The sequence below is a fragment of the Scatophagus argus genome, chromosome 4 (assembly GCF_020382885.2).
Source record: "Scatophagus argus isolate fScaArg1 chromosome 4, fScaArg1.pri, whole genome shotgun sequence".
Classification (NCBI taxonomy): Eukaryota; Metazoa; Chordata; class Actinopteri; family Scatophagidae; genus Scatophagus; species Scatophagus argus.
The window spans coordinates 3,392,071-3,418,636 of NC_058496.1; the positions used below are offsets into that span (position 1 = coordinate 3,392,071).

At 44.6% G+C, this 26,566-nt stretch overlaps 1 protein-coding gene across 5 annotated transcripts in view; it reads left to right on the forward strand.

Moving 5' to 3' along the window:
* The window catches only part of LOC124058072 (tetratricopeptide repeat protein 28-like), a 165,919-nt gene that overhangs the window by 43,857 nt on the left and 95,496 nt on the right, over nucleotides 1-26,566 (forward strand). Inside the window, exon 1 of one of the 5 annotated variants that reach the window (XM_046386935.1) lies at nucleotides 7,294-8,188. The exons of the other annotated variants lie outside the window; for them this stretch is intronic. Within the exon in view, the coding sequence (XP_046242891.1) occupies nucleotides 8,162-8,188 (27 nt within the window). The 5' untranslated portion in view covers nucleotides 7,294-8,161. Of the gene's footprint in view, nucleotides 1-7,293; nucleotides 8,189-26,566 lie in introns of those variants that run through there. 5 annotated transcript variants of the gene reach the window in all.

Sequence of the window (26,566 nt, forward strand, 5' to 3'; positions counted from 1 at the left end):
AGCTCCTGAGCCTCTGCACGTATCAATAGCACAGGCCTGTTGTATTTTGCCTAAAGTATTCGATGCACCTTGCCCAAGGATACCCTGTAAGTCACCCGTTAGTTGCACAAATCGTAATGCGTGTTTTACGTAACCCTCGTTTTCAAAGGAAGCAGAGAGCACAGCTGCTTGACTCAGCCGCTCTCAAAACACCGGCTGCATGCAAATGGAGTCATCTTGCTGATGCATTAGAGAAGGCGCCTGTTATCATCAGAGCGGTCAGGGTGAGGGAGGACAACTAATTCTGGGGGCGCTAACAACAGCGCCACTTTTCCTGTAACTGAGCTCTCTGTATTCCAGCCCATAAGTCAGGCGTTGAGATGAAAGAGAGGCCTGCCTGTGCTACATGGCTAATTTAAGGGATTAACACCTGTTCTACCAAGGCAGATTAATCCTAATCCTGCTTTAACCCCTTTGATCTGAAGTCTGACTGATTTAAGGACTGGACTGGCCTGATCCCTTCACAGCAGTGACCAGAAACCACAGGTACACGGTGGAGCAGCTGGCTTCATGCTACAGTATTTACTGTACTCAATACCACAACTCTGTGTTACTTTACTTTTCTTGTCTGCAGAGGCATCACTCTCCACTTGCAAAGGGTTAATTCACATTTAACGTGAACTCGTGAAGGTAGGAAGGGCAGGGAGAGCTGTCACGGGCGTAGTGAGCCCCGAGTGTTAAGGTGTTATAGCCGATGATCACCGAAGAGAAACTGTTTGGTTGAAGAAGAAAGCTGCATTATCTCATTTTCTGCCTATCAGCTTTTCAAAATCTGCGTTTTGACAACCACTCTAACCAAAGGAGAAGCTACAGAGGATCTGAGAAGTAGTTAAATATTTTTGCAGTTATTTGCGATTAATTGTAGTCTGTTCAAGAGATTCTAATCAGTCATAAATTGTGTCTTTAATGTGCTTATTATGATTACCAGATTGTGGTGTGTGACTGAGTGTGTGTGTTGTTGGGATGGTAACACATGGATACATTTGATATGAGAGAGAGAGGAAAAAAGAGACTGTGGGAGAATTTAGATGGATCTGGTGTGGTGACGATGGTGGGAAGAAAGGTAATTGAAAAAGAGAGGCATGAGTTTGGTTTTGGGGTTTTCTAAATGAGGGACTGGAGATGGGTGGGTCTGACCACAGCATGGTTTTGTGTGTTTTTCTGTGCGTGCGTGCGTATTTGTGTTCGTGGAAGCAGATAGACACAAACACATTTGAATTCATTGTCCTGCTCCATCTCTATGTTTAGTATATAGACTGAGGAGGACCACACAGGATCTCAGTCTCAGTATGAGTATGTGGCAACGCTGTTATTATTGATCCTGCCGCAGACGTCAAACCCCAGCGCCTATTTAACTGCCGGCCTGATTTAAACAATATGCTGGAGCCTGTTTCATCCATGTCCAACACCGCTGAATTATTAAACACATCATCTAAAGCAACGGTCCTTCTCTTCGTATAATGTCTTCACACGAATCTACTGTCGAGAGACTCCAGAGAATAAACAAGCCCTTCTTCATTAGTGTAATTGGGAGAAGAAAAGGAAAGAGAAAATTAGGGGATGGGGCTTAAAGAGAATAAAAAGATCATAATCATATGTCTTTATCACGCTGTGTGAGGAATCATTGATTAAACACTATAATGTCTCAAAACAAAGAGCGCTTTCATTATCACACACTTTACAGAATGCAGATAAGGCTGTTTATGTTTCCTCTGCGAGACTGCAGGACACAATGAAATCGTTTACACTGCAGGGGTCCCAGTAGAAATGCTTGTGTATGCGTGGATGTATGGATGGATGTCCTTTTATGTAAATGTAAGCAATCTTTAGAGCTTCAACACGCAAATCACAAATCGGCTCCAACTCGCGCATGACAACTGGCAGTTTTGTCTTGTGATTAGCACTGGGTTTGTGGGAGCCAGAATTTCTTGTTCTGTGTTTAAATAGAGGTATTATACCAGCTCTTCACTCTGTGCCACTAATGCTTGTTTTTACTCAGATGTGGAATTTGAGGCCTTATCGGGTTTCAGGTGGTCCGTCCTGTTCCTGTAAACGCGATACCTCAGGAGCGCCTTGAGGGAATTTCTTAAAATTTGGCACAGATATCCACTTGGATCCAAGGATATGTTCATTATGACAAAATTTCACACACATGTCTGATTTGTAGCTTCTTTGCAGCAGCATCCATATTTGAAGCACTGTACCATGGGCATGTTGGTTTTGAAGAAAACTTGACTGGTACACGGAGGCATACAGCTGCAAGGCAGCAGTTGCAGCAACTCCAGCAACAAAAACTCTGCCATCTGTGTTTGCTGCCACTGCCAGGATTTAACCCAGGTGTCTGTGTTGCTGAGTAAATGTTCTGCTCCTGTTCTGCCTTCGCCCACCCAGTGGAGCCTGACCTCATGTGAATTGGTGCTTCTGGATGGTCTCCACGTTACTGAATGTGATGTGACCCTAACATGAGACGATCTGCCTGTTGACCAGCAGATGCTGAACTGAAGGCACTGAAGAATATAAATTCTTTACACTCTAGAAAAACAGCTTTTGTCAGCCAAGACCAAATCATATTTGAAGTGTTTACTAAACTGAGCAGCGACCTGACTGATTCATCCTGGTGTGAGTGAGCGAGTGTTTTGCTTTCACTCTGTTCTGTTGCGAGTCTCCTCTCGAGATGAACAGTTCTGCTCCCCGTGGGCAGGACCCAGCAAACAAACTGGAATGGTTTTCAGGGCCCGTGACATCAGCCTTTGCTCGAGGGCGCGTTGGGTGGTCAGTGCATGTGACCTTCTCATAGCGGACCTCCCTAACCCCCATCCATCCCTATTAGAGGACACTTATCAGGGACAGCAGCCAGAGTGACACACTCCCAGCTGGGCTTCCCTGGAGAAAATGCTGTGCAGTGCGGGGAAAGATCCCCACGGTGCACCGAGGTGTGTGTGTGTGTGTGTGTGTGTGTGTGTGTGGAGTTGTTCTCTGCAGATAGGACCCTGTGACTCTGAGATATGCACAGGCTCATTAATTAGAGGCTCTCATTATCCCCCCTCAGGCTCCAGACACTTAATCAACACTGAGCTCCAAGTAAGACACACGTATGCATGTACTAACACTCGCACACACACACACACACACACACACACCCTCGTGCACACACATCTCATATAGTCCACAGCAGGCTAAATTCTGACACAACATCATCGAAGAACAGAGCAGTGTAAAAGAGGTGAATGAATGAATGCTGATGAGGGTTATTTGTTTTCAGCCATGTACAGCACAACAGAGTGGGTGGGTGTCACTGCTGTTTAACACTTTTATTATTATAATGTTGTTAAGCGTTTGAGAACAGATTCATCCATCTGCCATGTCTTACTGGGGAAGCAATCTGTCAAGCACTGTAAATTATATTCTTATGTTACAAATTTTGTGTGTTGGAAATATGACAAATCAGGTTTCGGGGCTCTTGCCTGAAAGAATCATAGTTAAATTGATTTAATAACATTAGTAATATTTGTTCTTCAGTGTAGTATTTGAGCATGGTGTCACGGGTGCGTGCATATCACTGTGTACATACGTCTGCGTGCGGCAGTGCAGTATGTACTGTACATATATCTGTGCCCTCGCTGTGGAATTTATTGCCTTGAAACTCTGGCCCTTGTAATTAAAAGGCTGCTGTTTATTCAGACGGGGGACGGATAGCACAGCGACTCTCCGGTGTCGTGACTTAAGAGCCAGAGTCTGTGCGGAAATAAATTACCATGAGACGTTCAGGAGAGCTTTTGGAGTGTTTCGCCTCCGTGGGCTTTTAAAGAACCTTTCTGACAGTTTTCATTTTTCCAGCCTCTGTTGCTGTCACATGGATGATGCGCCTTTTACATCACATGGACTAATAAACCGCTAACGGAGCTGACAGATACACACATGTGTACACACAGGCAGATGTTCAGCCGTGTACCAGACTGGGTTGGCCCACATCAGATAGGTTTATCAAGATAGATTTTACACATTACACTTTGCTGGTTCCTTGATTCTGTTTAATTTTTGCCCATCTTAAAGGTGTAACATTTCTGCATTAAAATGTCTGAGTGTGACTTCTCTTGAGTTGTGTAGTGACATTATCCCTAATGTTTTCAGCAATGTTCAAACCCACTGAAATCCATAATTTTTATTCAAGGTAACATTTAACTTTTCATTTGGTCGACCGTCACTGTCCCTTCTGGGAGAGAGGTGAGCTAAATATTACAATATGCAAGCACTGGACTCTGTGCCAGCAGAAATATCCCACAATGCAATGCGGCAGTGACGAGGACAACAACAACATGAGAGACAATGGCAGATGGCGATCAAGGCAGCTCTGGTATGACGTCAGTGACGCTTCAGGAAGTGTGGGAATAAGGTTTCAGGTGGAATATATTTTTAAAATGAGTTATTGTCTTCATTGTTAATAATTAACAATGAAGACAATAACTCATCCCACACTATTCGCTTTCTTTGTTTTTATTAAGAGATGCCTGGAGGCAGAAACACTGTGCGATTAAGTGGAACTGATTTGCTGTTTGCAGGAAACTTGTTATTATTAATATTATTATTATTCTTTTTAGGCCTTAGAGGTCTGGCATTTTATCCAGATGTGGTTTACAAGCTGCAGAAGATGGAACTCCATGCATAACTCAGATATGTTCTATTTCTTGTCATTCAAATGCGGCTTATTTTAAACAAGGACAAAAACAGACGTTTTCCATGTTTGAACTGCTGTGGTTGAGGTTGTTTCAGTCACATACAACACAAGCACTGAAAACTGGAGAGACCAGAATAGAAACTGGAACACGTTACCTTACATATGAAGCCTCATTTATGCATTTTAGCCTTCCAGTTCTTCCGTTCTAAGCTTTTTCACTGCCAAATAGGAAACTGTGGCAGATTGAGCTGCAACTTCAAGCTACAAACCTCTGTTCATTCCAGCACTAAATGTGTGCTTCTTGACAAAAAAAAGAAAAACACTTTGACGGACATTTTATTAAAGACTATTCCTGAAGGGGCACTGGTTCCTCTGTTAACTATTCCTTGACAAAGCCCAGGTAAGAGTATTGTTAGCAAAAAGAGGAAGTTTTCCTCTTGTGTCGGCTCTAAGCAGCACTCAGTGAAGCAGACTGGGACTCTGGAAACACAGCTCTGAAAAACGCAGCTTTCACACTGAACATGAGTCGCTGTGTTTTTACACAGCTGTCTAAAAACCTACGCCAGTCTCGCCCCTCTTTATGAAACGAGCCCCCAATCACAACATACAGCGTAGACATTTTTGAGGGCAATGATTGGCAAGAACAAGAAAAGGAAGCACAAACTTTTAAACGGCTCCAAGTTGTGGAAAATGAAAGAGGGGGTTTTTGTTTCCCTCTGAAGGCTGGAGTCTGATTTCCTGTGTGGCTCTGATTGGGAAAGCAGAGGCACGCACAGGGAGCCTGCTCCTGTATGGAGATGCCAGATGACAGACTTCACTACCAACAGGCTGCCGCTGAACAGCTCACTGAAGTGGCCTCTGATTGATCATCAGACGTGCTTTTTATCAAACAATCTCTTGTGTAAACCTGTTTTAGATGGTGGGACTCCAGTGTCTGAGCGTGACAGTGTGGTTGAAAGAAGACATAAATGTGTAAAGTATCTTTATGCTTTGTTTGTGTGCTGGCTGGAGCACAGTCCCAGCAGCTGGCCATTGGAATAAAAGTAATCTATTATCAAGTGAATCAGAATGTGGATACTGTAACATACGCTCACTCAAACACACACACACACACACACACACACACACACACTGATACCCCCCTCCCTTTTGACGTGTGATGCTGTTTGGGTGCCAGCTGTGTCTGCAGAGGAAGTATCAAGCATTTTGTTCGTGGTCACCCATGTGGATTACCAAGTGTGTCTCATGGAGTCCCGGTGCACAGCAGGAGTTTGTCCGTCCGTAAGGCCATATGTCTCCTTGTCCCCCTCCTCCTACTTGTCTTTTGTTATGTGAGTGACCCTCGGGTGCCCCGTGGACCCCTCTGACCCTGAACAGTCACCAGCTTATTGACCAGCTCACGGCTCCATAGAGTTCATTACCTGAACCAATTTAAATCACAAGCTTATTGTTTAAACTGATTTCACCTCACTTCAGTATCGACCTTTGTTGTCTCTGTTGCTCTGAGAGGACTCCTCATGAATACACTCTAATGGAGTTACTGTATTAATGCCATCACATACCCACGGATGAATATTCTGGTTTTCCGCTGCACTAACTGGGTTAAGCATCAGTACATCTGTTTTGACTGCCGATAGCTGTTCTGTTTTAAAACTGTTTTCATTCTGTGACTGTGGCAGCGATTGTGGTGAGAGGTTTCTTACCAGCATAACCAAGTCCTCTGTTCTGAATTTTAGTCAGCCCACTTCCACAATTAATGATGAAAAGCCAGTTTTTAAGCATGGGAACACTGTGCCAAACAACGCCAAACCAAAATCCTTGGCGACGCTACGCAACTGATGGCTGTGTGCCGTAAAATATTGCACAGTATGCTGCTCTCAGGAGGAGCGAATCAGAGAAATGTACATAAACCGGCCTTTCGTTGTCTCCGCCGTCCAAGGCTCGACATCCTTTGAGAATCGTGCCTTTTATGCAAGAATTCCATTCCCAGTTCCCACAAAAATAAGGAGATAAGCCTCTCCTGATCAGCAGTGGAGTCTGATGCTCCTTGAATCTCCTCGGCTCATTAACACCAGTTTACACTGTGATTAGTCTGTGTGGCGTTGCAGGGTTCACACACACACACACACACACCTGCTGAGCACACAGTGCACCTTGTCACCTTTCTGTATGTGGCAGACAAGTTTGCAGTATGATGTGCGGTCGTGAAGATCTTTGATCCTGTCAGAGATTTTAGGGGGAAACGATTTAACAAGATGATCTGAGATAACAAAGCAAATATTCGTATTTTATGATGGTTTCATAACTAACGTTTCAAAGCCTTTGGATGACGAGATGCTACACGTTGCATTGTGGTCCCCTAAATCCTGTCGCAAATACATTTGTATGTAAAGTGTACTGACAGCTTTCGCTTTGTGATTAAATTTAGGTTTTGACTCGAGGGGCCCAGGTCAGTGTCTTGTACTGTACATGCAGCAGGCTGCACTGGCACATGCTTGGAAAAGTGTCCTTGAGCCCCACACCGAAGCACAGCCCGCTTCCTGTCTGGACGGCAGCGTCAGCTTGGTGCGTAAACGTGAAGCGCACTTTTTTGGCAAATCTGTGGCCGGCGGCGCTATGACCCTGCAGCCTTGTGCCTGCGCGGCTCCACTGCTCAAAGTCTGCTAACTGCAAGGCTGCAGGAGCGCAGGGAGGGAAGTCATCTGAGAGCCAGTTTGTTGCTGTTGCGGGAATCAGGATATCCTTCAAGCTCCTCACAGAAATTCCAGGGATTTTTTTTCTTTTTCCCCCTTTTTTCGGTGGTTCGACCCCCTCCTCCCCACCGAAAGTAATCTCCCTGCTTGTCGCGCTGTCTCCGCCGGGCTCCGTTTAACTGTTTCTCCGTGAATACTTCCAAAAGTGTGTTTCCGCCGCTGGAAAACCAGATTTTACCACTGTGATGAATATTTCTGCATTTCGGCACACATTTCGTCGTCCGATCGTTTGCTCTGGATCGAAGAACGCCGGACCGATGGTGTAGCCGACTCACAGGGACGAAAAAGTTTAAGAATACATTTTTCCTCATACACAGACTGGATTGGTCGTAGGGGCGCCGATCCTGCGTGCAGAGTGAGGAGGGAGTGGGTTCATAACGGACTCACACTTTGGATTTACGCACAGGAATCTTTCTCCCAAACACTGTCAGTCGACATCATGTGTGTCTGATTTATTCCCGCTGCTCAGCTGTGGATTTAACCTGTGTGTGATTTCTGTTGACTGTGCCGTCTCCCCGTTAAATTGCCACAAAGCTGAGACTCGCACACCATCATCATGCATCGATTCTTGGAGAAAATCTGCTGCAAAATTGAGGGAAGTCGAGAGGCAGCATGACTTGCGCTCTGGATTTCTTTGAATCTACATTCCATTCTCATATAATATCTTAATGCTCTTCAATTTTGGTTTACAAATATGATGAAATGGCAGCCCCGGAAGAAGGTGAGTCTGTCTTACATATTATTTTCCTCAATTATGGCGATAAATAACGTTTCTCTGGTAGATCAAAGTTGGAAAGAGGAGGCTCGTTCACAGTCTGCTGCTTTTCCTATTCGTTTGCTAGAAATGATAGAACCTACAGATAGTAATAAGCAGAACAACACTGCACTGCAATATACTGAAGTGTACGATGAATAAGTTTCTGTTGCCTTCCCTCTTAAATCTCTCTTGTTATTTAAACATTTTCTCCCACAGTGTGTCGCTTTGTCGGTGTTTTGCGCAGTGTTTTGTGTGTTGTGCACCGTTAACCACATCAGCAACAACATATCTGGACTAATCAAGACGTCAGTGATTAAGGTCTCCTTGATGAAGACCTGCAGTTGCTTGTCCTGTGCCTTTTCTCAGAATAGAAAATAACCTTTTGAAAAACTGATGTTGTAATTGAGATGTTGCACATTTGCAGGATTCACGCCTAAAACTTTCAGAGTGAACTGGCATCCCATCCTTCAACACCCTCCATCTTTAAGAGGACTAAAACATGTGTCTTGGTTCCTTGTTTCCACAGTCAGACACACGTTTTCTTAAACACATTTGGATTCTGTGTGCACTCTCCTATGGCTCCATTTGTGTAGCCTTGGAGTATTACAACATGGAAAATGTCTGAAAATCATCTGGGGTCTATAAAAAATTGGTAGCACTAAAATGCCTACGGTTAGGATTTTCACCAGCAGGGGGCACTTGTCTGACAAGAAGCAGCCCTCCTTTGCAGAAGTGGGCTTTAAACTGCTCTAGAGTCAAAGGCAGAAAAAAATAAGTATGAGCAACTATTTTCTGTCCTCTGTCAACTGTTATTCATCATTCAAAATGCTCCCTTTTCCCCAAAATACTTTATTTAACTGCAGTATAAACATTTGCACATTCCTCCCCTCTGGCCCAGATATTTCTGCCCTCTCAGCTGAGACATGATGATGATGTTCTGTCTTTCTAACTACCCAGCAGCAAGAGCACCACTAGCTACCAGCTCCAGAGGTGGGGTCACCACTACTCCTGGCACTAGCAGTGGTGGAAAGCCACTCTAGTGTGTACGGTTTTGGTAACTTGCCATCTCCTTGCCGGAATTCATTTCTGTGTGTCTTTTGTTCCACACCGAATGTCATTAATGTGCATAATCTCACCCTGAACGACGAGATGAAAGTAAAGGATCGAAAGCAAGCCTCTTAGTGTCGAATTATCAGCACAGAAAATAAAAGCTGTGATCATGCTTTAATGATTTCTACAGCTGTGCAGTGTATCTGCCAGAATCATCCGTGAGACCCCCCTTTGAGGACTAAAAGCCTTTCCTCACTGCAGGAATTGATTCCCAGCCATGCTGCAGTCACATGTGCTCAACCTGAAAAAATCCTAAAAGTAACACTGTCCTTCATATGTGGATTCTCTTTTCATCGCTCATCAGTGCTCAGTGCTCATCTTGGTGGCTCTCATCCAGGAGGGGGAAACGGTGACTCTGTTCTCTGTGATGTTGATTAATGAACCTGTTGGTGATGTTGGATGCCGGATGCATAACCACAAGCCCACGAATTTAGAGCAGAAAACACATAAGTATGCCGTATTTCAGCTACAAACTTGCATTTGTTTGTGTGTGTTTCTGACATTGCTCCTTCACCGTGGACTCCGGCTCATTGCCATTGATGACCGCTGCTGTGCTCAGATATTGAACATAGCAGGCAGGACACTGGAGCAAAAACAGCTATTGTGCTCCACATTGTAATAAAAATGGTTTCTTTAGATTGCAGTGCTCTCTATAGAAAGTGCACACACAGTAATTTCACAACAAAAGATCCTTGAATCTTCCCTGCCTGGCTTCTTGTTTATCTGCTTTACAATCTGTCGCTTCCCTCCACTTCTGGTTCGACGAGGATCAATATAAAGTGTAGGAGAATCAAATTGATTCAGGCTGAATGTCCTGTCCACCACCTCATAATGGATTACACTAATGAGTCAAAATTCCACATGTTGAAGAGAAGAGAGAGCAGTTCCCTTAATGCTACCGGCACATGGCTTATCTGTTCTGGAAAGAGAAAGAGAATAATTTCTTTTCTTTTTTTTCACGGGGGATTTGTGTGCTTAACTTTGTTTTCCTGCAGTTTTGGTGGAGCTGCTCTGACCTCCTGAGCCGATTTGTAAAGAGTGTCTGTTACTCCATGTGAAAGGCTGGCATAGACATGGGGTTCTGATAACACTGATCATCACTGTGTGCCCAGCGATGGTCAGTGTTTTCTGTATTTGTAGCTTTTTTTTGATGGGCTTAAAAGCCAAGTGTGGCAAGCCGCTTGGTTTAGAAAGACTTACTTTTTGTGTTTGTGTGACTCAGGAATGATAACATGGCTCTCAGTGTGCCTGCTAAGGTGTGGTTGTGTTGTATTAGAGGAAGGAAAGCCTTCAAAAATGTGAATAAAACCTGAAATAAAAACTACGCCAGGTAAGAGATGGCAGGCTGTCTAAACACGTGTTGATGAGATCTTTAAATTAAACATAAAAAACTTCTAATGTGTATTTAATGTGGTATTAGCAGAAAGAAGGATAATCACTAACTTAAAGTCCTAAAAATGACACTTACTCCTTCTCCCTCATTAGAAATGTCTGAATATATTAACATGCACATATTTTTCATTTCACAAGTTTGACTGCTGGACGCAAGGCGTCTCGTGCTTCGTTATAAAGTCCAGTCTCAGCCTATGTGCACTGAAGTCTTCTAATTTCCTCGTCGCGCTTGTGATTGCTGAATATTGGACCCGGATTGGCTTCTAAGACGTTTGTGATGTCACAAATCATGCTTGCAGGCTCCGCCTCTTAAAATCAGCTTTTCAGCGAGCTCAGGGAAGATTCACGCTTTCGGCAGATGAACGTGAAAACAGCCTTACAGTGTCGGACTCCGCACATACATCATTCTACTCAGTGAAGCTTAAAGATTCAACTGCAGGAGCAAGAAGAAAAACAGATTTTTGGCCGGGTGGGGGGCTTTAAAATGCACGGAAAGAGAATGAAGAACCTGTGGGGTTGTTGGTTTTTGAACACTGTTCTGTGCATCTGCTCGTGTTTGTGTGTGCAAAGTGGTTTGGACATGAATTATGGACTCCAGTGGCTTGGCAGCTTTCTGTATGACTTATACCTGTCTGTATCAGACACTGAGCTCCACTGTGGTTTTTCCTTGCCCATGAATTTCTTTTGCGACAGATGAAAAATAATCCATGTTTTTTTTGTGGCCAGATGTGTTTTTAGGGGATCAGCCCCCCCCCCCCCCCCACCAAGTTACCTTGGGCAGAATTGCTCGCAACATGTTAATATGTTGGGTGGTCTCATATTACGAATCCAGATTCTACATTTTGAATTCACAATATGTCTTGTGGCAGTGTGACCAAGTTAGGAGGAAGTGACTATTTGTTTTTGTGGTTGTGCCAGATGTTTGACATGAACCTTTCTCACCTGAGAAGGACAGGGTGCCCCGTTCATGTTTCTGTGGTCAGACACACTGGAAACTTGGACTTTTTACCATCAGCAGGCGCACTCTTACATCTCTGACCATGTTCATTGGCTTTTCACCACAGGGAGTTTCTCATGCTGCTTTTCCTCTTTGATTCGGTATTATTTATGAGCTCTCCAGTGGGGGGAAAGGACTATCTCTCCCCCCAGTGCTCCATCGGTCCATGTGACGTCTCCTGGCTGGCAGCGGCACAGCAGTTTTGGAATATATTTACAGCAAGGGAAAACCTGTCAGAATGTGAAGAGAAGCGCTAGAAGACACACATCTGAGGAAAGAAGAAAGTGGGCGAGGCTGTCGGTGGGGGAAGGAATCACTGGGGAGTAGCTGAGAGTGCTGGACAAAGATTGAGATACATCAGGGAGCAAATGAATGGGAGCTGAACTGGAGGAAATAAGGTGATAGATGGGTGGATATTGAGGAGAAGAAATGGAATTGCTGTAGAGCTAGACATCTGAGATGGCTGGAATTCAGTAACGTGAGAGAAAATGGGAAAGGGTTGTAAGCTACAGAATAAGATGGTGCAGGAGATAGAGATTTGGAGTTAAGGAGTGAGAGGCCCTAGAGTGATGCAGCAGGGATAATTAATGATAGGGAGTGATAGCACCTGCTGTTCCTGATGCTGTGCAGTATTTACGGCCCAGCATGCCGAGTGGAACGGGATGCGGCTGCGTGGCCAGCCTCCTGGGCCATCCCCCTGGGATAGGATGGGTGTTGGGGGGGTCGAGCCAGGTAAGGAGGGGAGGGGGTTGCGTGGGGAACAACGACTCAGCAATCCATCTGAAATTTATGTGCTGCACTCGCTCTGTTAATCCCAGTCCACTGCCTCCCATTGGGAGAACTGGATGGAGATGGAGGACAGAAAGAAGAGCTCCCTGGAATGCTAGGCCTCCTTCGCTCTTATTGTGATGCAGTGGTTTGCAGTATGTGCAAGCCACAGACATATGCCCGCTAAGGCACTCTTGGGAGTCCACTGTCAAAATAAAACAGGAGAAACAATAGAGAGAATAGTGACTGGGCCATCTGCTTTCATTAATCCTCATTCCTGGGACCTGCACATTCCACTGTGAGTGTGGAGATGGATTTTTGGATAGCAAGCTGTAAATGCAAAGATTGATTTATGTGTAGAACAGTCCATTTGTAATGTTTTCCTCCAGTCCTCAGAGCACTCATTTCAGACTGCCCCCCCTCTGCCCCCAGTGCTTCTGTTTGAGCAAATGGAGCTATGTTTGAGTTTATTGAAGTCATTGTTCCAGGGGTGTGGTCAGCTGCTCTCGGGGCGCAGGAGGTGCCTGTCTCTGGGTGCCTCTGCAGGGAATAAAGCAGACCTGACTTGATGGACCACATCAATAGGAACACATTTCCTTGTTCTATGAGGTGGAACAGTCCTCTGCAGGACTTAAGCTCTATTCTTTTCATTCTTTTCATTGGTTAAGCTTCTGTATTATGTACTCGGTCTTGCCTATACTGAAGAGAGCCAGTGTTTCAGACATAAGCTGGCTAAAACATGTTTTGAATAAGGTCTTTCAATGGCACCAGGGACACATCCGTTCAGTATATTGAAAAACATGCATACTTTTCTCTGTTTCACAGCATTTATCAGAGTACAGCTGCCAAAACCGCAGTCCCTACATTCTTTTATAACTCCACACTGGACTGGTTCCAGTGGGCCGGGCGTAGCGTCGACTCAGTCCTCAGGCCCTGCAGCTGTCTCCATCCAACGCATTGCTGTATGTTGTGACAGACATTCGCTGTTAGTGTGTTCTGAAGAGGGCCTGCAATCCAGCCTGGATGGAGACGTGTGAAGAGCATCACTAATACCACCCTGCCACATGCTGACGCCCCTAAATCCCACTAATTCCATCTCTTCTTTTGTCAGAGATGGGATTCATAAGCCCTTCTTTGAAGGCTCAATTTTCCAGGAGTGTGTCCATGGCTTAGCTGTAGCCCTCGTGTAGCCAGGACTAGACATTCCATTCCTTGGATTGATGGTCTGGTCCGGCACCTGAGTGGTCAGTATTTAGTTCTTGAGTAGATTATTGATGATTATTGACCATGGAAAAAAAGTCAATTAACCTCTGAATGTTCATGACTCCTGCCCACTTGGATAAATGGCACATAGTGTGAGAGAGAAGCAGATTAGCCCGAGTGTGTCTCTCCCCTTCAGTGTTGAAGGAGTCGGAGCTGTGCAGTGTTTTTGCAGTCAAGCAGTGTAGCAGAGACTCACATAAACAGCCTCAGCAGAGTGCTTCTCCAGGGGTCACAGACACAACAAAGCCCAGAGCAGATTGTTTTAGTTCCCCTTGCCGTCACTCTGGCCTATCTGGCCCTGCCTCTCCTTAGTTTTCCTGCCATGCTGAATGTGGCGAGGGTAGCTTAGAAAAGGTTTTTACTGCTGGCTGTAAAATCCTGCAGGAAGGAAGGAGAAATGGTGCCGAGCACGACCTGCTGAGCCTTTTCCATCTCTTTCTCCGAGGGCTTGGCTTAGCTGCTGTTCCCTCTTGTACGTTTGGATTTATTTATATGTGGCTTATACTGGGATACTTATGTCAGGCATATGTTTATAGTTGGTAAGATATGTGGGATAGGGGCGCTGCCATATCCTCCGTGGGCTTGTCTCCTAAGGGAGATTCATGATTCCAGTGCCCTTAACAAGGCAGACAGACAGGTGGGGACTGACAGGCACACTGAGGCAGATTCAGTAATGAGGGCTGCAGAACAAACTTCTGTGTCCACCCCCATCAAATGATCTCACGTCTCATAGATTTTATATGTTTAAGTGCGGGATCTGTTGCAGTCTAATAGAGCTGTAGCTACTTGCAGTATACTTCTGTCTTTGCCCCCCCTCAGTATGCCTCAGCTCTGGCCCCTCTAACAGTGTTACCTCCTGGTGTGCGAGTTCTCATGGACGTCGGCATCTGAAACCTAAAAGTGTTTTGCTTGTTTCTTTCTCCCACTTTCTCTAGCCTACATTTGTGAATGTGACTTGAACCTTAATGCGAATCCCAGCTTCCAGACCCCAGTAATTTGCATTGCTGCCTTCCTTTAAAAGAGCTGCGCTTGAAAACCAAAACAAAACAAAATGTGAAATTTGTTTGCTTGCTGTGTTCATAACACAGACTGTGTATTTGCGCATTTTAAAGTGCTCCTCTTTGCATTTGTCTTCAAGTCTCCTGGAAAATGGTTGTGTTGGCATGTGAGTGATATCCTTGTGTCAGATAGGACATGATTTATGGAAACTGGGCTATATTATCATCCATCAGATATGCTGAAATACTGTACCTTCTCCTTCTCTCCTCCAGCCTGTTTCTCCCCTCCTCCAGTCCTCTTTCGTGATCTATATTCCTGCAGCTGGGGTCAGAGGCCAGATCAGAGCATGCATTGTTCAGCAGTCTGGAGAGGGCTCCAGTTACCACTGTGAAATCTCAAGCATCAGCAGCTTCTTAGCCGTTTAAATATACTGTACAAGGCTGAACACTTCTGCAGGGGCCGGCCAGACACGACACAATGTCTGCGGTGTGACGTTACATTATTTTAAGTAATGGCTGCCTTTATGGCCATGTAAAATGTGTTTGCTGCCTTTGCCACCTGTCTAGGTGTTCTGCTTGATGAAATCATGCATGTTTAGAGCTATCAATGCTACTTTGTCTTCTGCAGTAAAAAACTGTTATACACACTCATTCCAGCTGCTCCAGTGAGGGCTGTAAAAAACTAAAAAAAAAAAAAAAAAGAGAAAAAGATACATAATCACTCATTGGAACAAAACACCGTAACTTGGCACACAACAGTTGGCGCAACGCTTCAGGTGTGAAATTACTGTCCCAATTTACATTCGGGAGAATGTGTTCGCCCTCTTCCTCTTCGTCTTCCTGTGAACAATATTGTCTTTTTTTAGTTGCAGAGAAAGCTGCAACTGCTGTTAGCGTTTGTCAGGCGTAATGCTGCAATAGAACCGTATAGCACAGCAGCCCCATTAGGTGTGGATGAAGCTAAGGCGCAGCTCAGATGCTGACTCAAGCTGCTGAGCCTTGTGGAATAATGAATGGATGTATCATACTTTACAGATGCTGAACGCTCCTCGTTTGTTGCTGCTGGGCAGTGCACGGTTTTCCAACTGTGCCCTGGGGACATTACTGTAATGTAGCCATGCTGGCTGGCGTTTGGACATGTGGAATTATCCATGCCCGAGTCTGTCAGCGAGCACGACCGCATGTGTCCATCAGGTTCTGACCAGCAGCAGAAACCGTGAAACAGCCTTCAGAAGGCTGCACAGCTGAACGTGCACACAAACTTATGACCTGACAGCAGCGAGTTTTATTTTCTTCCGGACAACTGGGTCATTGTATTATTTATAGCGTTGCAGTGCACATAAGCTCAACAGCTATCAGCTTGAAATTCATATGAGGTCCTCAAATGATCTGTTGACATTCATGCCAACAGATCCCCCCCCAACCCCCCCACCGCTTTCTGTCACTCCCTCGCCTTATTCGTTCGTCTATGCATCGTGCTGCTGCTCCCAGCTAACAGAGTAGGGCCTCAGGCAGAGCAGGTGCAGGCTGCTGTGATGGTGGCTCATACACACACACACACACACACACACACACACACACGTGGGTAACACTCAGGGGAGACGGGTTGGCTGTGGTGCCACTCTCAGCGAAATGGCAGACCAGGACTGTTTGTTGGAGAGGAGGAAAAGCTCCGCGTCGGTTGTGCTTTGTGGTCGAGAGTCGAGAGTGAGCAGGTGTTTAGAAATTAAAGCAGCCATCCATGTGCCAATGTGCTCTCGGTCCCAAATGAGCAGTTCAAATCTGTTGACAATGTTGGGTGTTTCTCTGCCAGTTGGTGTTTTGAAGTGTGTCTTTTTGGCAGCGTGCTAAAACTCTAATTTAATAAGTTGGTTTGTCCCGGGTGCTGCGATTCTGCAGTTGATAAAATTACATGGTTTAATCAATAGAATTTTACCAAATTTCCCATCTTAGATGCATTGTTTTTGGTTTGACGTGTTCATCAAGAAAACATATTGCCCTGTTACACTCACGGATTAATACCTGAGGAATGGAATTTTGGATGTGGAAGTAACAGTGTGTAGAAACAGTTTGACATGTAATCTCTTGCTCTTCTTGTTTCGGCGGTGTCTGTCCTGTCTCTCGCTTTTTTTTTGCTTTTTTTTTTGTTCATTCTGCGCTTTGTTCTGGAGAATAAAAACTGACTTGACATTTGAAATGGATTTCTAATCAAAGTGAGAGACAAATGTAATGGCTGCATGATTGAGCTGTCAGTCTGATGACTGTCTGCGAGACAGCCTGGATAAAATACTTTGGAATTCCTTATTTTACTGGAGTAATAATTAGAAACTGATGAAAAGTGTTGAACAATGGCAAGATTGCTGATCAGTGTGCCCCATTTAGGTGCCTCTTTTCCTCTCTGCAGAGTACATGTGGCACATGTTTCCGTTGTAAATGGAGTTTGTCAGTCTCTGTGGCAAACAGACAGATGGACTGGCAGGTTGACAGATAATGGAGATGCGAATGTGGCGGGCGACACTCCTTCTGAGACACCTCTTTGACTGTTATCACAGCCACTTGTCCCCACTTCCATAAAGAGACTCATTTAATTCCCTGCCCTCGTTTTCAGCTATGACGGAAACTGTCGCCCTGGCACAGGAACGGCTCATCTCAGGAAACGTGCACAAAACAACACGAGACACAAAGATGTTTTCAAGCTTTCCTTCAGTGTTCGCATTCGGTTGCTTCCGTTCTTTTCCACATCAGCCACTGATGCAGTTGTCTCAATCAGAACGCATCTTTAAGTGCTTTCCTGTTTGGGAAATTAGCGTCAAATTGTTTGAGTGCCTGTGTCTTCGTGGCTTGTGTGATGGGGAGTCCCGGGGGATTTGTGAGAGGATTCAACTCAGAGGATGTTGTGGGGTGGGGGGAGTTATGAAACCTGATTAGAATATGGTTTGAGTTAATTAACTAAGGTTTTTTTTTTTCTAGTTTCATCCATCTCTTTGTAATCTAATTACAGATGGTGGTTTTCCAGTTCCTATCAAATGAAAATGTAAGTGGTCCCCTGAGGGAGGGAGGAGGGGAGTTTAGGCGAGAATTGATACCCCTCCCAGTGGCCCACCCACCTCCTGGTCTCGTCCTCTCAAAGCTGTGCTGAGGGGTTAACAGATGTGATGTCAGAGCAATCAGAAAGCTTTTGTCTTCATCACCCTGCAGCGCTTATTCGACCGAGTGCCTCGAAGCTGCCACCGTGTCTGTCAAAGACGCTGTAGGTGTCACATTATTTAATGAATTTAGAGTGAAAATGCAGTTACGTGTTACGGAAAACTGTGACCCGGTTTCTACATGTGTCTTCGCACGGCTAACACCTCCACGTGTTATGTTGCTGTCTGTAGGCGACAATTCACACACGGCTAGTTGAACATGAATTGAATCATGCTTTTGTTGTAGTAGAGAATGATGAGAACATCGTGACTATTGTAACAGAGCTATGGCACCACCCCAGAAAATGGTGGGTTATGGAGTATTTCAGCTGCAGAACGGACCCCAGACATAATTGTGAACAGATGTCGGAGGACCTCTCATATTCTGTTGTCCTTCCTTTGTTCTGCCTGCTTCTTCCAACTTCTTCACATCTTTCTCTCAAACTTCTCTGAGTGCAGCGAACTTCTTCTTGCTGACATCCTCTTTTGTTTCTGCTTGTTGAATATCTGAGCAGCTCTTGTCATGGTAGCTGATTGGAAAGATCAAGAGCCGCTCTTCAGCTCCATTCTCTTTGTATAAGAGACGTTAAAGGCCAAAAATGCAATTCAAGCACTTCTTCCTACCCTCAGAGATGACACTCATATTAGTGCCAACGTCTTGCTTTCGTGTCTCACATCTTTTTCTTCCTTTTTTCTCTCTGTCTAAATTCAAACTCCTCATCTCTCCCCCATCTACCTCTGCATATCGTCTGTGCTCCATCTTTACGGTGTCTCTTAGGAAGAAACAGCCTTTAGCTGTAAATTGGCCCATTTCTCACATTTCATTTCCGAAAGTTGAGGCAGGTAGATACGAGCCGGGGGAGAAGCTGCTAGCCCAGCACATTGGTGGAGCTGTGAATTCATTAGTCTCCCTGGGTCCTTGAAAAGGAGAGAATGATAGTTTTCCTCAAATCATCCAGAAATTGTGTTCTCTGTGGATTGCATTTTGCTGTTTTTGTGTATGTACACAAGCATCCTATAAAGTGGTCATGAGATGAAACAGAAGCAGGCAGTTAACGCAGAACGTTTTGCAGCTCCACCAGGCTCAGTGGTTTCCTAAGTGAAGAAAAATATCAGGACATTTCCATTATTCTGCAAATGTGTAAGTCCGTAAAAGCATAAAATTAGATATCTGTGGAGCATAAAATTAATTCTGAGACCTCTACAAAAGGTCAAAGGATATTTTCAAACTAAACCCACGATTAGCTTCTTGTTTGACATACAATGTTAATGCTTGGTAAGAAGTTACCCAGTGTGGAATTGGTATGTCCAGTCACACATTAATCCTGCTTTGAAGTCTCTTTAAGTCTTTTGTGACCTACTAAGGATTACGGCTGAATTTCCCATATTGTTCCAACGCAGGCACATAACATTTCAGACATTATTGAAATTCGTGGTTGCAGAACATTTTGCTGTTGTGGCAGTCTGTTCTCGCTCGCCGTCCCATTTTCTCCAGTCGCCACTCTCTGTGGTCGGAGATTAGGGGAAGGAGAGTGTAGCAGCCAATTACAATTATATTTTTGTCCTGCCGTAGACTCCCCACAGTCTGCAGCCCCTCTCCTCAGTCAAAAGAGCATCCTCTTTTCCCTAGCAGCTCAATTTGTCAAGATCACTCATTCAGATTGGTGTCATTTTGAGTGGGGGGATGCTGTCTGCGTTTAGAGAGGAATGATTATGGCAGAGGCTGATGAAAAGCCAAAATGCAGATGATCCTTAATCTCTTTTGAGGGATTGTACCTCCTCTTGCTTTTCTGCACCTCTTTATCTCATGATCCCATTTCCTTTTCATTCAAGGTCTTCCCGGTATCCCGCTGACCTCTCATTTTTTCTCCTTGATTTCTTTCTTTCTTGAACTCCTCTACTCTTCATTATCTCTTCCCTGTCTGTTTCCGTTTCCCGGTGTACCATCCTCTCCTTTTCGTCTTTTTCTTTCTCTCTTCTTGGCAGCAGCACCCTCCTTTAATGTGTGGACGACACAGCACCGACCCCATGTAAATATGTAGGCTAATCTGGGCTTTCATTAGTTTGTGTACATGAATATTGCATGACGGGTTCTCCCGTGCAAGCCCAGATTAGTTCACAGTCTTTTCCCTTGGTTAATTGAAAACCATTATAACTGACTGCAGTCAGGAGTCGTGCTCCGAAAAGCTCCTTTCTCAGGCTACGCCGAAGCTGCTCTGATCTCTTCTACCCTCCGTACCCCTCCCGTCAAACCAAAGCCTCGCTTTTCAAATGGACACCAATCAAAAGTCTCTTCTGGGAGAGACAGAGCAGAGTGTTGGGAAACGAGGTTAAGTGTGCAGACTGACCGACCTTCAATATCGCGACGCCCTCCACATTGGAATCTGACAGCCCGTGAGAGTGTGGAAAGAAAGCGTTTGCTGGGATGAGTTGTAATTGGACTGGGATACCAGAGAGTAGATGAAGCATTTAAGGCTGCCTGTTTTCAGTGCGTGAAGGGTATGAGATGACAGATTCACCTCTGTGTATTTTAGAAAAGAGCTTCCGTTCCTTTTGTCTGCGATAAACAGCAACCTGCCTTCATAATACATATACTAGACCCAGTCTGCTGATGGACATGCTGTTTGCACCTTTTTACAGTTTAACAACTGAAACAGGAAACTTAACCGGGAATGTAATAATGTAATAATTATAACTTAACCCAAGCATCCTTTTCTGCAATACGCTCTGTGAAATAATAAAATTCACACATCAGACAGCTTATATGCTGATACTGATATATTTGTGATAGGCCAATATCAGTTGATAAAATCAGCCAACTAATATATCGGTCTGACATATTTAATCCATAATTCATTTTGGGTGGGAGAAACCTACAAGACAGACCAAGCGTGTCGAAAATGTCAGCGCCAAGTTCTTAATTTTATGCTCTGTATTTTTTTGCTGGTTGTTTAAATCTTCAGAAGAGTGTCTGTGGGCTGCTATTTTAAACAGTCCTCTCTGCTCTCTATCTGATCCTGTGTTGTTACTCGGGGATATGGGGGTTGAGCAGAGTGTGTCAAGACTCTTTGGAAACAAGGTCCTCCATGTTGCCCCTAGACACGTTCCTCCTGTCAAGCAGCTAATTTTATGCAACCCTCATCATGCCTCTAGAACAGAGAAAGAGACAGAGAGAGATATTATCTTGAGGAGGGTGCCGAAATATGAGGAGGAAATTGAGTGGAAACTCTTGCTATGAATAAAAGCAAGCGGTATATCATCATGGGAGCATGTTTTTCTGCCTCCATCCTCTTTTCTCATTTATTATTTTCCAGAAGAGACTATCCTACTGATGTCTGTTTGCCTCTGTTTCACTTTTTATGTACTGCGGGGAAATGTGAGCTTGTGTATGTACGTTTGCACATCAGCTGAGATGGATATGTGTGTGTGTGTGTGTGTGTGTGTGTGTGTGTGTGTGTGTGTGTTTCTCGTGGAGCATCTTGAGAATGCCAGTACCTGTGGTGAGTGTTTACCCGAAACGCTGACTTTGCCTACAATTTCATGTATTTTCCACAGCAATATTTCACTGGCAAATATTTATGCTTTTTTATGCACTTCTTTGCACCTGTGCCAGTTTGTTTAAAGTGTAAAAGAAATCTATTTTCAACCTTGACCTTGATGATGCTCTGCTGACACATTTGTGCGTGTGAGTCACAGCATTTTTCAAGCTGAATACTCAAGCATTTTCTTCTTGTAGAAATAAAAACATGTCACTCCCCACCTTCCCTCCCCCCCAGTGCTCTTTCTTGTTCCTCTTCACCCAGTTGCACTCATTTCCCCCCTCTTGTCCCACCACACGACACTGCAGTGCTGGTTGCAGGAATGGAAATGAGGTGCCTGATGGCACTGTGTCAAAGAGCAGCAGATTGAACATTAGCCTGAATGGTCCAGCAAATGTTTGCAGATTTTTTTTATTCAAATTAGCCCAGAATATTGGCTCAGGAGCCAAGGGTGTAGGGAGAGCTCTGCAGTGGACACCTGCTCTATTAACCCCACATGATGTGTTCACGTGTTTGGGTGTGATTGCATGAATTATCACAAGTACGAGACAGACAGTGTGTGTGCTATTTGTGTTTGTCTCAATGGCAAAGGAGAGCATGAAAATAGAGAACAGAAAGACAGACTCAGCCGCCTTTAGCATCGTATTAGTTGTTGTGTTGGCTGTTGCTGCTTTGTGTGTGTTTTACCGAAAGCAAAGTTTTTCACTTCTAAACCCGAGCAGAGGGCGGGCTGCTCAGCCTTACATCAGACAGCATTATTTATGGTGTATGTGGCTGTCGTTGGTGTTTGACTTATCGCAGGGTCACAGGATGTGGATGGATTTAGATGGTACTTTATCACTCTTACCTCACCATTCTTAATCAAGTCACGTCCCACCCTGTCACTGCGCCGGGTCACCTCCAGTATCTGCATCTGTATCTGGGTGTGTTTGTGTCTGTATATAGAGTATACACTGTATGTGTGTGTTTGTACTACACCACTTGATACTATTGACTTGGACCACACACACCATCTTCCTCTAGACGCTGATGTGATGTGTGTGGACCAGCAACCAAACTCATGTCCCTCTCATGTTCACGTGAACATATTCACAAAATTAAGGATCCAATAAGTTCCTTTACAGATTAGATGTTCAGTCACTGCTCTCTGATGCCACCAGGTACCTGCTGCTCTGTCACTTAACCAACAGGCCTCTAGACTCACTGCAAACACTCAAGTTCTCTATTGATCCCTACTAATAAACTAATGATTCTGACATTTGATTTCATGTAGTCAGTCATGTACTTCAAAATAAAGACAGAGTGGACCATATCGACGTTCATTACAGGTATATAATGTATTATAATGTATTTCACAAGCATTTTTTGTCAGATTTGTTTAAAAATCTTTTAACATCCAGACAACAATCTACAGGTCAAATACTTTGACAAAAAGAAGTGTGGTGTCTATGGCTGTTACAGGCCATCCAGTCATTCAGTTAACCTGCCCACCTGTGCTCCCTCTGCCTCTGCCTTCATTGCGCATGACCGAAGTCTTCTCAAAAGCAAGGCGGACATATTGCTAAAGCTATCCGTCAGCTAGTTACACAAGAATAACCATAAAAGTGCAGATAAAAATATCCCCAAGCTAACTTGCTAGCTTGACAGTAAGTGTGACAGTGTCATAACAAACGGCGCCCTTGTGTGGATTTGTGATGTTGTATCTGTACGGTATACAGAATATGGCCGTCAGCCCTCCCTCTCTGTCCTTGGTTGGTTTGTGTGCGCTGACAGTGGCTGCCGTGTCCCCCTTTGACCTTATTCTAAAGCCATGACTGATGAGATTCACAAGCCTCCCCCGTGCTTCACCTCTCACAGATGATGTTTGTTTGTAAAGAAATTTACCTTTGCCAGTTAGAATGTGTGTGTGTGTGTGTGTGTGTGTGTGTGTGTGTGTGTGTGTGTGTGTGGAGGTGTATCAGATCCTTGAATTCGACCTAAGCTTGGCAGTGAGTTGTGTTCTGTATTTTTGTTGCTGTGAGACTTGTCTTTGTGTAATTGAAGAGAACAAGTGTCTGCAGCTCTCCGTCGCACGAGTCTCGGCTGACTAGATATTATGTCAGTCGGGTATTAAATGTTTAATGCCAGTGGATGTAGAAGATTGCCTTCCACTTGTCCTGATTAAATATTTAGGGGTATCTGAATGGTGCGTTTGACATTGCTAGGTGCTGAGGGACTCTGTTCATGTGGGAAAGTGTGGGAACATAACTTACTTCCAGCTGTCTATTTGGTTATGACTGGGGTGCAACTGGGACCTCGGCTGAGTAAAGCTGGTGGCAGACACTGAATGAGAGGTGAGAGGGGAGGTTATATTTAGCCATGTCCTTCCAAACACAGCCCCGTTTCCGCTCTGTACCCCTGCCTCTGTATGAGAACCTTTCTTTGTCCTTTGAATATAGGGGGGCACTAGATGAGGATAAAACCTGGCAGCTTGGATTGATGTACAGTCCTAATTTAGATGTCAGCAGGCAACTTACTTATACTTTAACTTGATGGAGACTGTGAATGCAGCCAATTTAAGAGCACTACGAAGTACTGCTGAGTGCACATTAACTAAAAAAATGGTGTTTCTCACTACATTAAAAAATTCTCCAAAGGAAAGAGATTGAGGTTATTTCAGTTTCCATCTGGAAAATGCAGCAGAGCGCAAGTACAAAGACAGGCTTGGATTAATATCTTAAAACCAAAGAGCCGCCGCACACCAAAAGGCACGATCCATTTACCTGACATCTTTGTGCACAGTCAGAGTGAAAAAGACTGGCGAAGCAGGGGTATTTTTTGGGTTGCTGATAATTCCTTATAGTGGATGCTGACAGAAACTGTTTGGTAATGTGGAATTTATTTCGATCCATTTCCACATCTTGGGCTGCTTGGTAGATCAAACGTCTTCGTTGGTTCTCTGGAGATTACTGTGATGAATCGCAATATTTGGCCTCCTAGTATTGGCAACAGAACATAAAATAAGATGTACCAAACATAAATGCACAGAGTTTTATTAGAAAATGGTAGACATATATTTATATAATGCTTTTCTAGTCCATTGACTCCCCAAAGTGTTACAACACTTGCCACATTCACACATTCATACAATGATGGCACAGTGTGCTTCATTGTTCCGTGCTGCTTTAGAAGTTATCTGGCTAACTTGGTAATTAAAGCACTGCAAATAATAATGTGTGAAGAAATAACGTGTTTTGTGGCACATAACAGCGTAATGACTACGTTACTGTTCTCAGTGCGCTGTTACTGTTCTGTAGACACTTGGACTCCACTGTGTCTGAAGAACTGGACCGATGACTCTCTGTGTGTTGATCGTGCTTCTGTGGTGGGAGGTGATCTTCGAGGGCCTCTCAAATTGCCCAGCCTGCCCCCTCTTTTACCATATCCTCCTTCCATAGAGGTGTTAGGATATCAGAAGTGTTTCTGGACACGGGACCCCTGGGATCAACTCAGGAGACACCTGGTCGCACCATGTGCCGGCTCACACTGGCTGCATTGTTCTGAGAGGAGGAGGAACCTTCTGCTCCACAGTCAAATCTACTTCTGAAGAGACAAACGCTCAAAGGATGAAAGTAGACTCCATTGATGTGATCTGTGCCTGAGCTCAGTAATGCTGCATGATGTGCTTAGATGCTTGGATCACAGTTTGGGTTGCACTCAGGCAGACTCTGCTTCAGCAGTGGTTGGCTGGTGCTCGTATTTGTTGGGCACGCCTGAAACGATACGATACGAACGCAACAGTTCATGGAGCTATTGAGAGGCTCTCCACAGTGTCACAGTCAAACCAGCCAAACTCTCTGAAGACTATAGAGCAGATGTGGCTTTTATGTGTTGATGGAAAAGAAAGCTTTAGAACTCTGCGAGAGCTATATTAATGATTTAAAGTGTGACTTGTTGTGGTCTCACACAAAATAAGCAAATTTCATGACTGTCTGCACCAGCTGTCTGTTCTTTACAATATTCCAGAGGTTTGTGGTTGGACTATAATGCTATTTTCATTGTGCGGTTCTTTGTTTGCACTGGTATCTGTTTGTTTGTTGTGCCATTCCTCTGAGGAATTTTGTTGGGTCTCTGCTTTTCATTAGCCGGACTGCGTCAGGAGAATGTGACCCATGATTTCAAGGAGGGGTGGGAGGGCTAAAATCATGTAGTCTATTGCAATCCTGTTGTGCATCTCTCCCCTAACAATGGCCTGCATCACAGTTTAATAGTGCTTCTGCAATCCTGAGGCTTGTGCTCCAGCATTTACACTGAGGTCAGCATCATGCAGAACTGGATGGCAGATTCTCTCAAGAGCTCCTTGTTAGTATGCTAATGTGTGCACATGACTGATTGGCTTACCCATAGGATGGTGATCTTTTAATATCACTAATTTTATGACTGATGCACCACTAAGTTGGCTTTACTTTTCTGTGGCTAGACAAAATTTCCTCTCCTTACACACATGCTCACACCCCACAAGGCAAGCAGGGATGTTGTGTCCAGTGTTTAGGGAACCTTGCTGGGTGGATCAAGGCCGGATAAGTGGTTAAGGTATGAGGGAGGCCTTATAGGCCCTGTTATGGCTGGATGGTTTAGCTATAATCCGATTGAGCACGCTGGGGAGACTTAATGTGGCCGGCATCAGGTCCTCACAGCCAGACAACCAGTGTGCTCACACCTGCCACTCCATTTCTTCTCAATGTTCTAGCTGATTACTGACAGTAATTAAAATTTCTAATTATATCTGATTCACTATCAAGCAGGATTTGTAGAAATACAGATTATTAGCTGGCTTTGTTTTGGCTCAATCACCCGCTTACCTCTCGCGGGAGCCGTAGCTCGTAAGCTAGATATGAGCTCTGCCAGTTCGATATCTCCAGCAGCTCATCACGGCCCCCCTTTTAACACCTGCAAGTGTTTACAACAGGTCTGCCTTTTGGTCAGTGAGAGTGTATGATGTGGGAAGGTTGGAACGAGATCCTGTGATCAAAGGCTCACACGCTGGTGGCTCTTGTTGAAGTGAGCCGATGAATATTCAGAAGCCTGTAACAAAGCAGATGAGCAGAGTA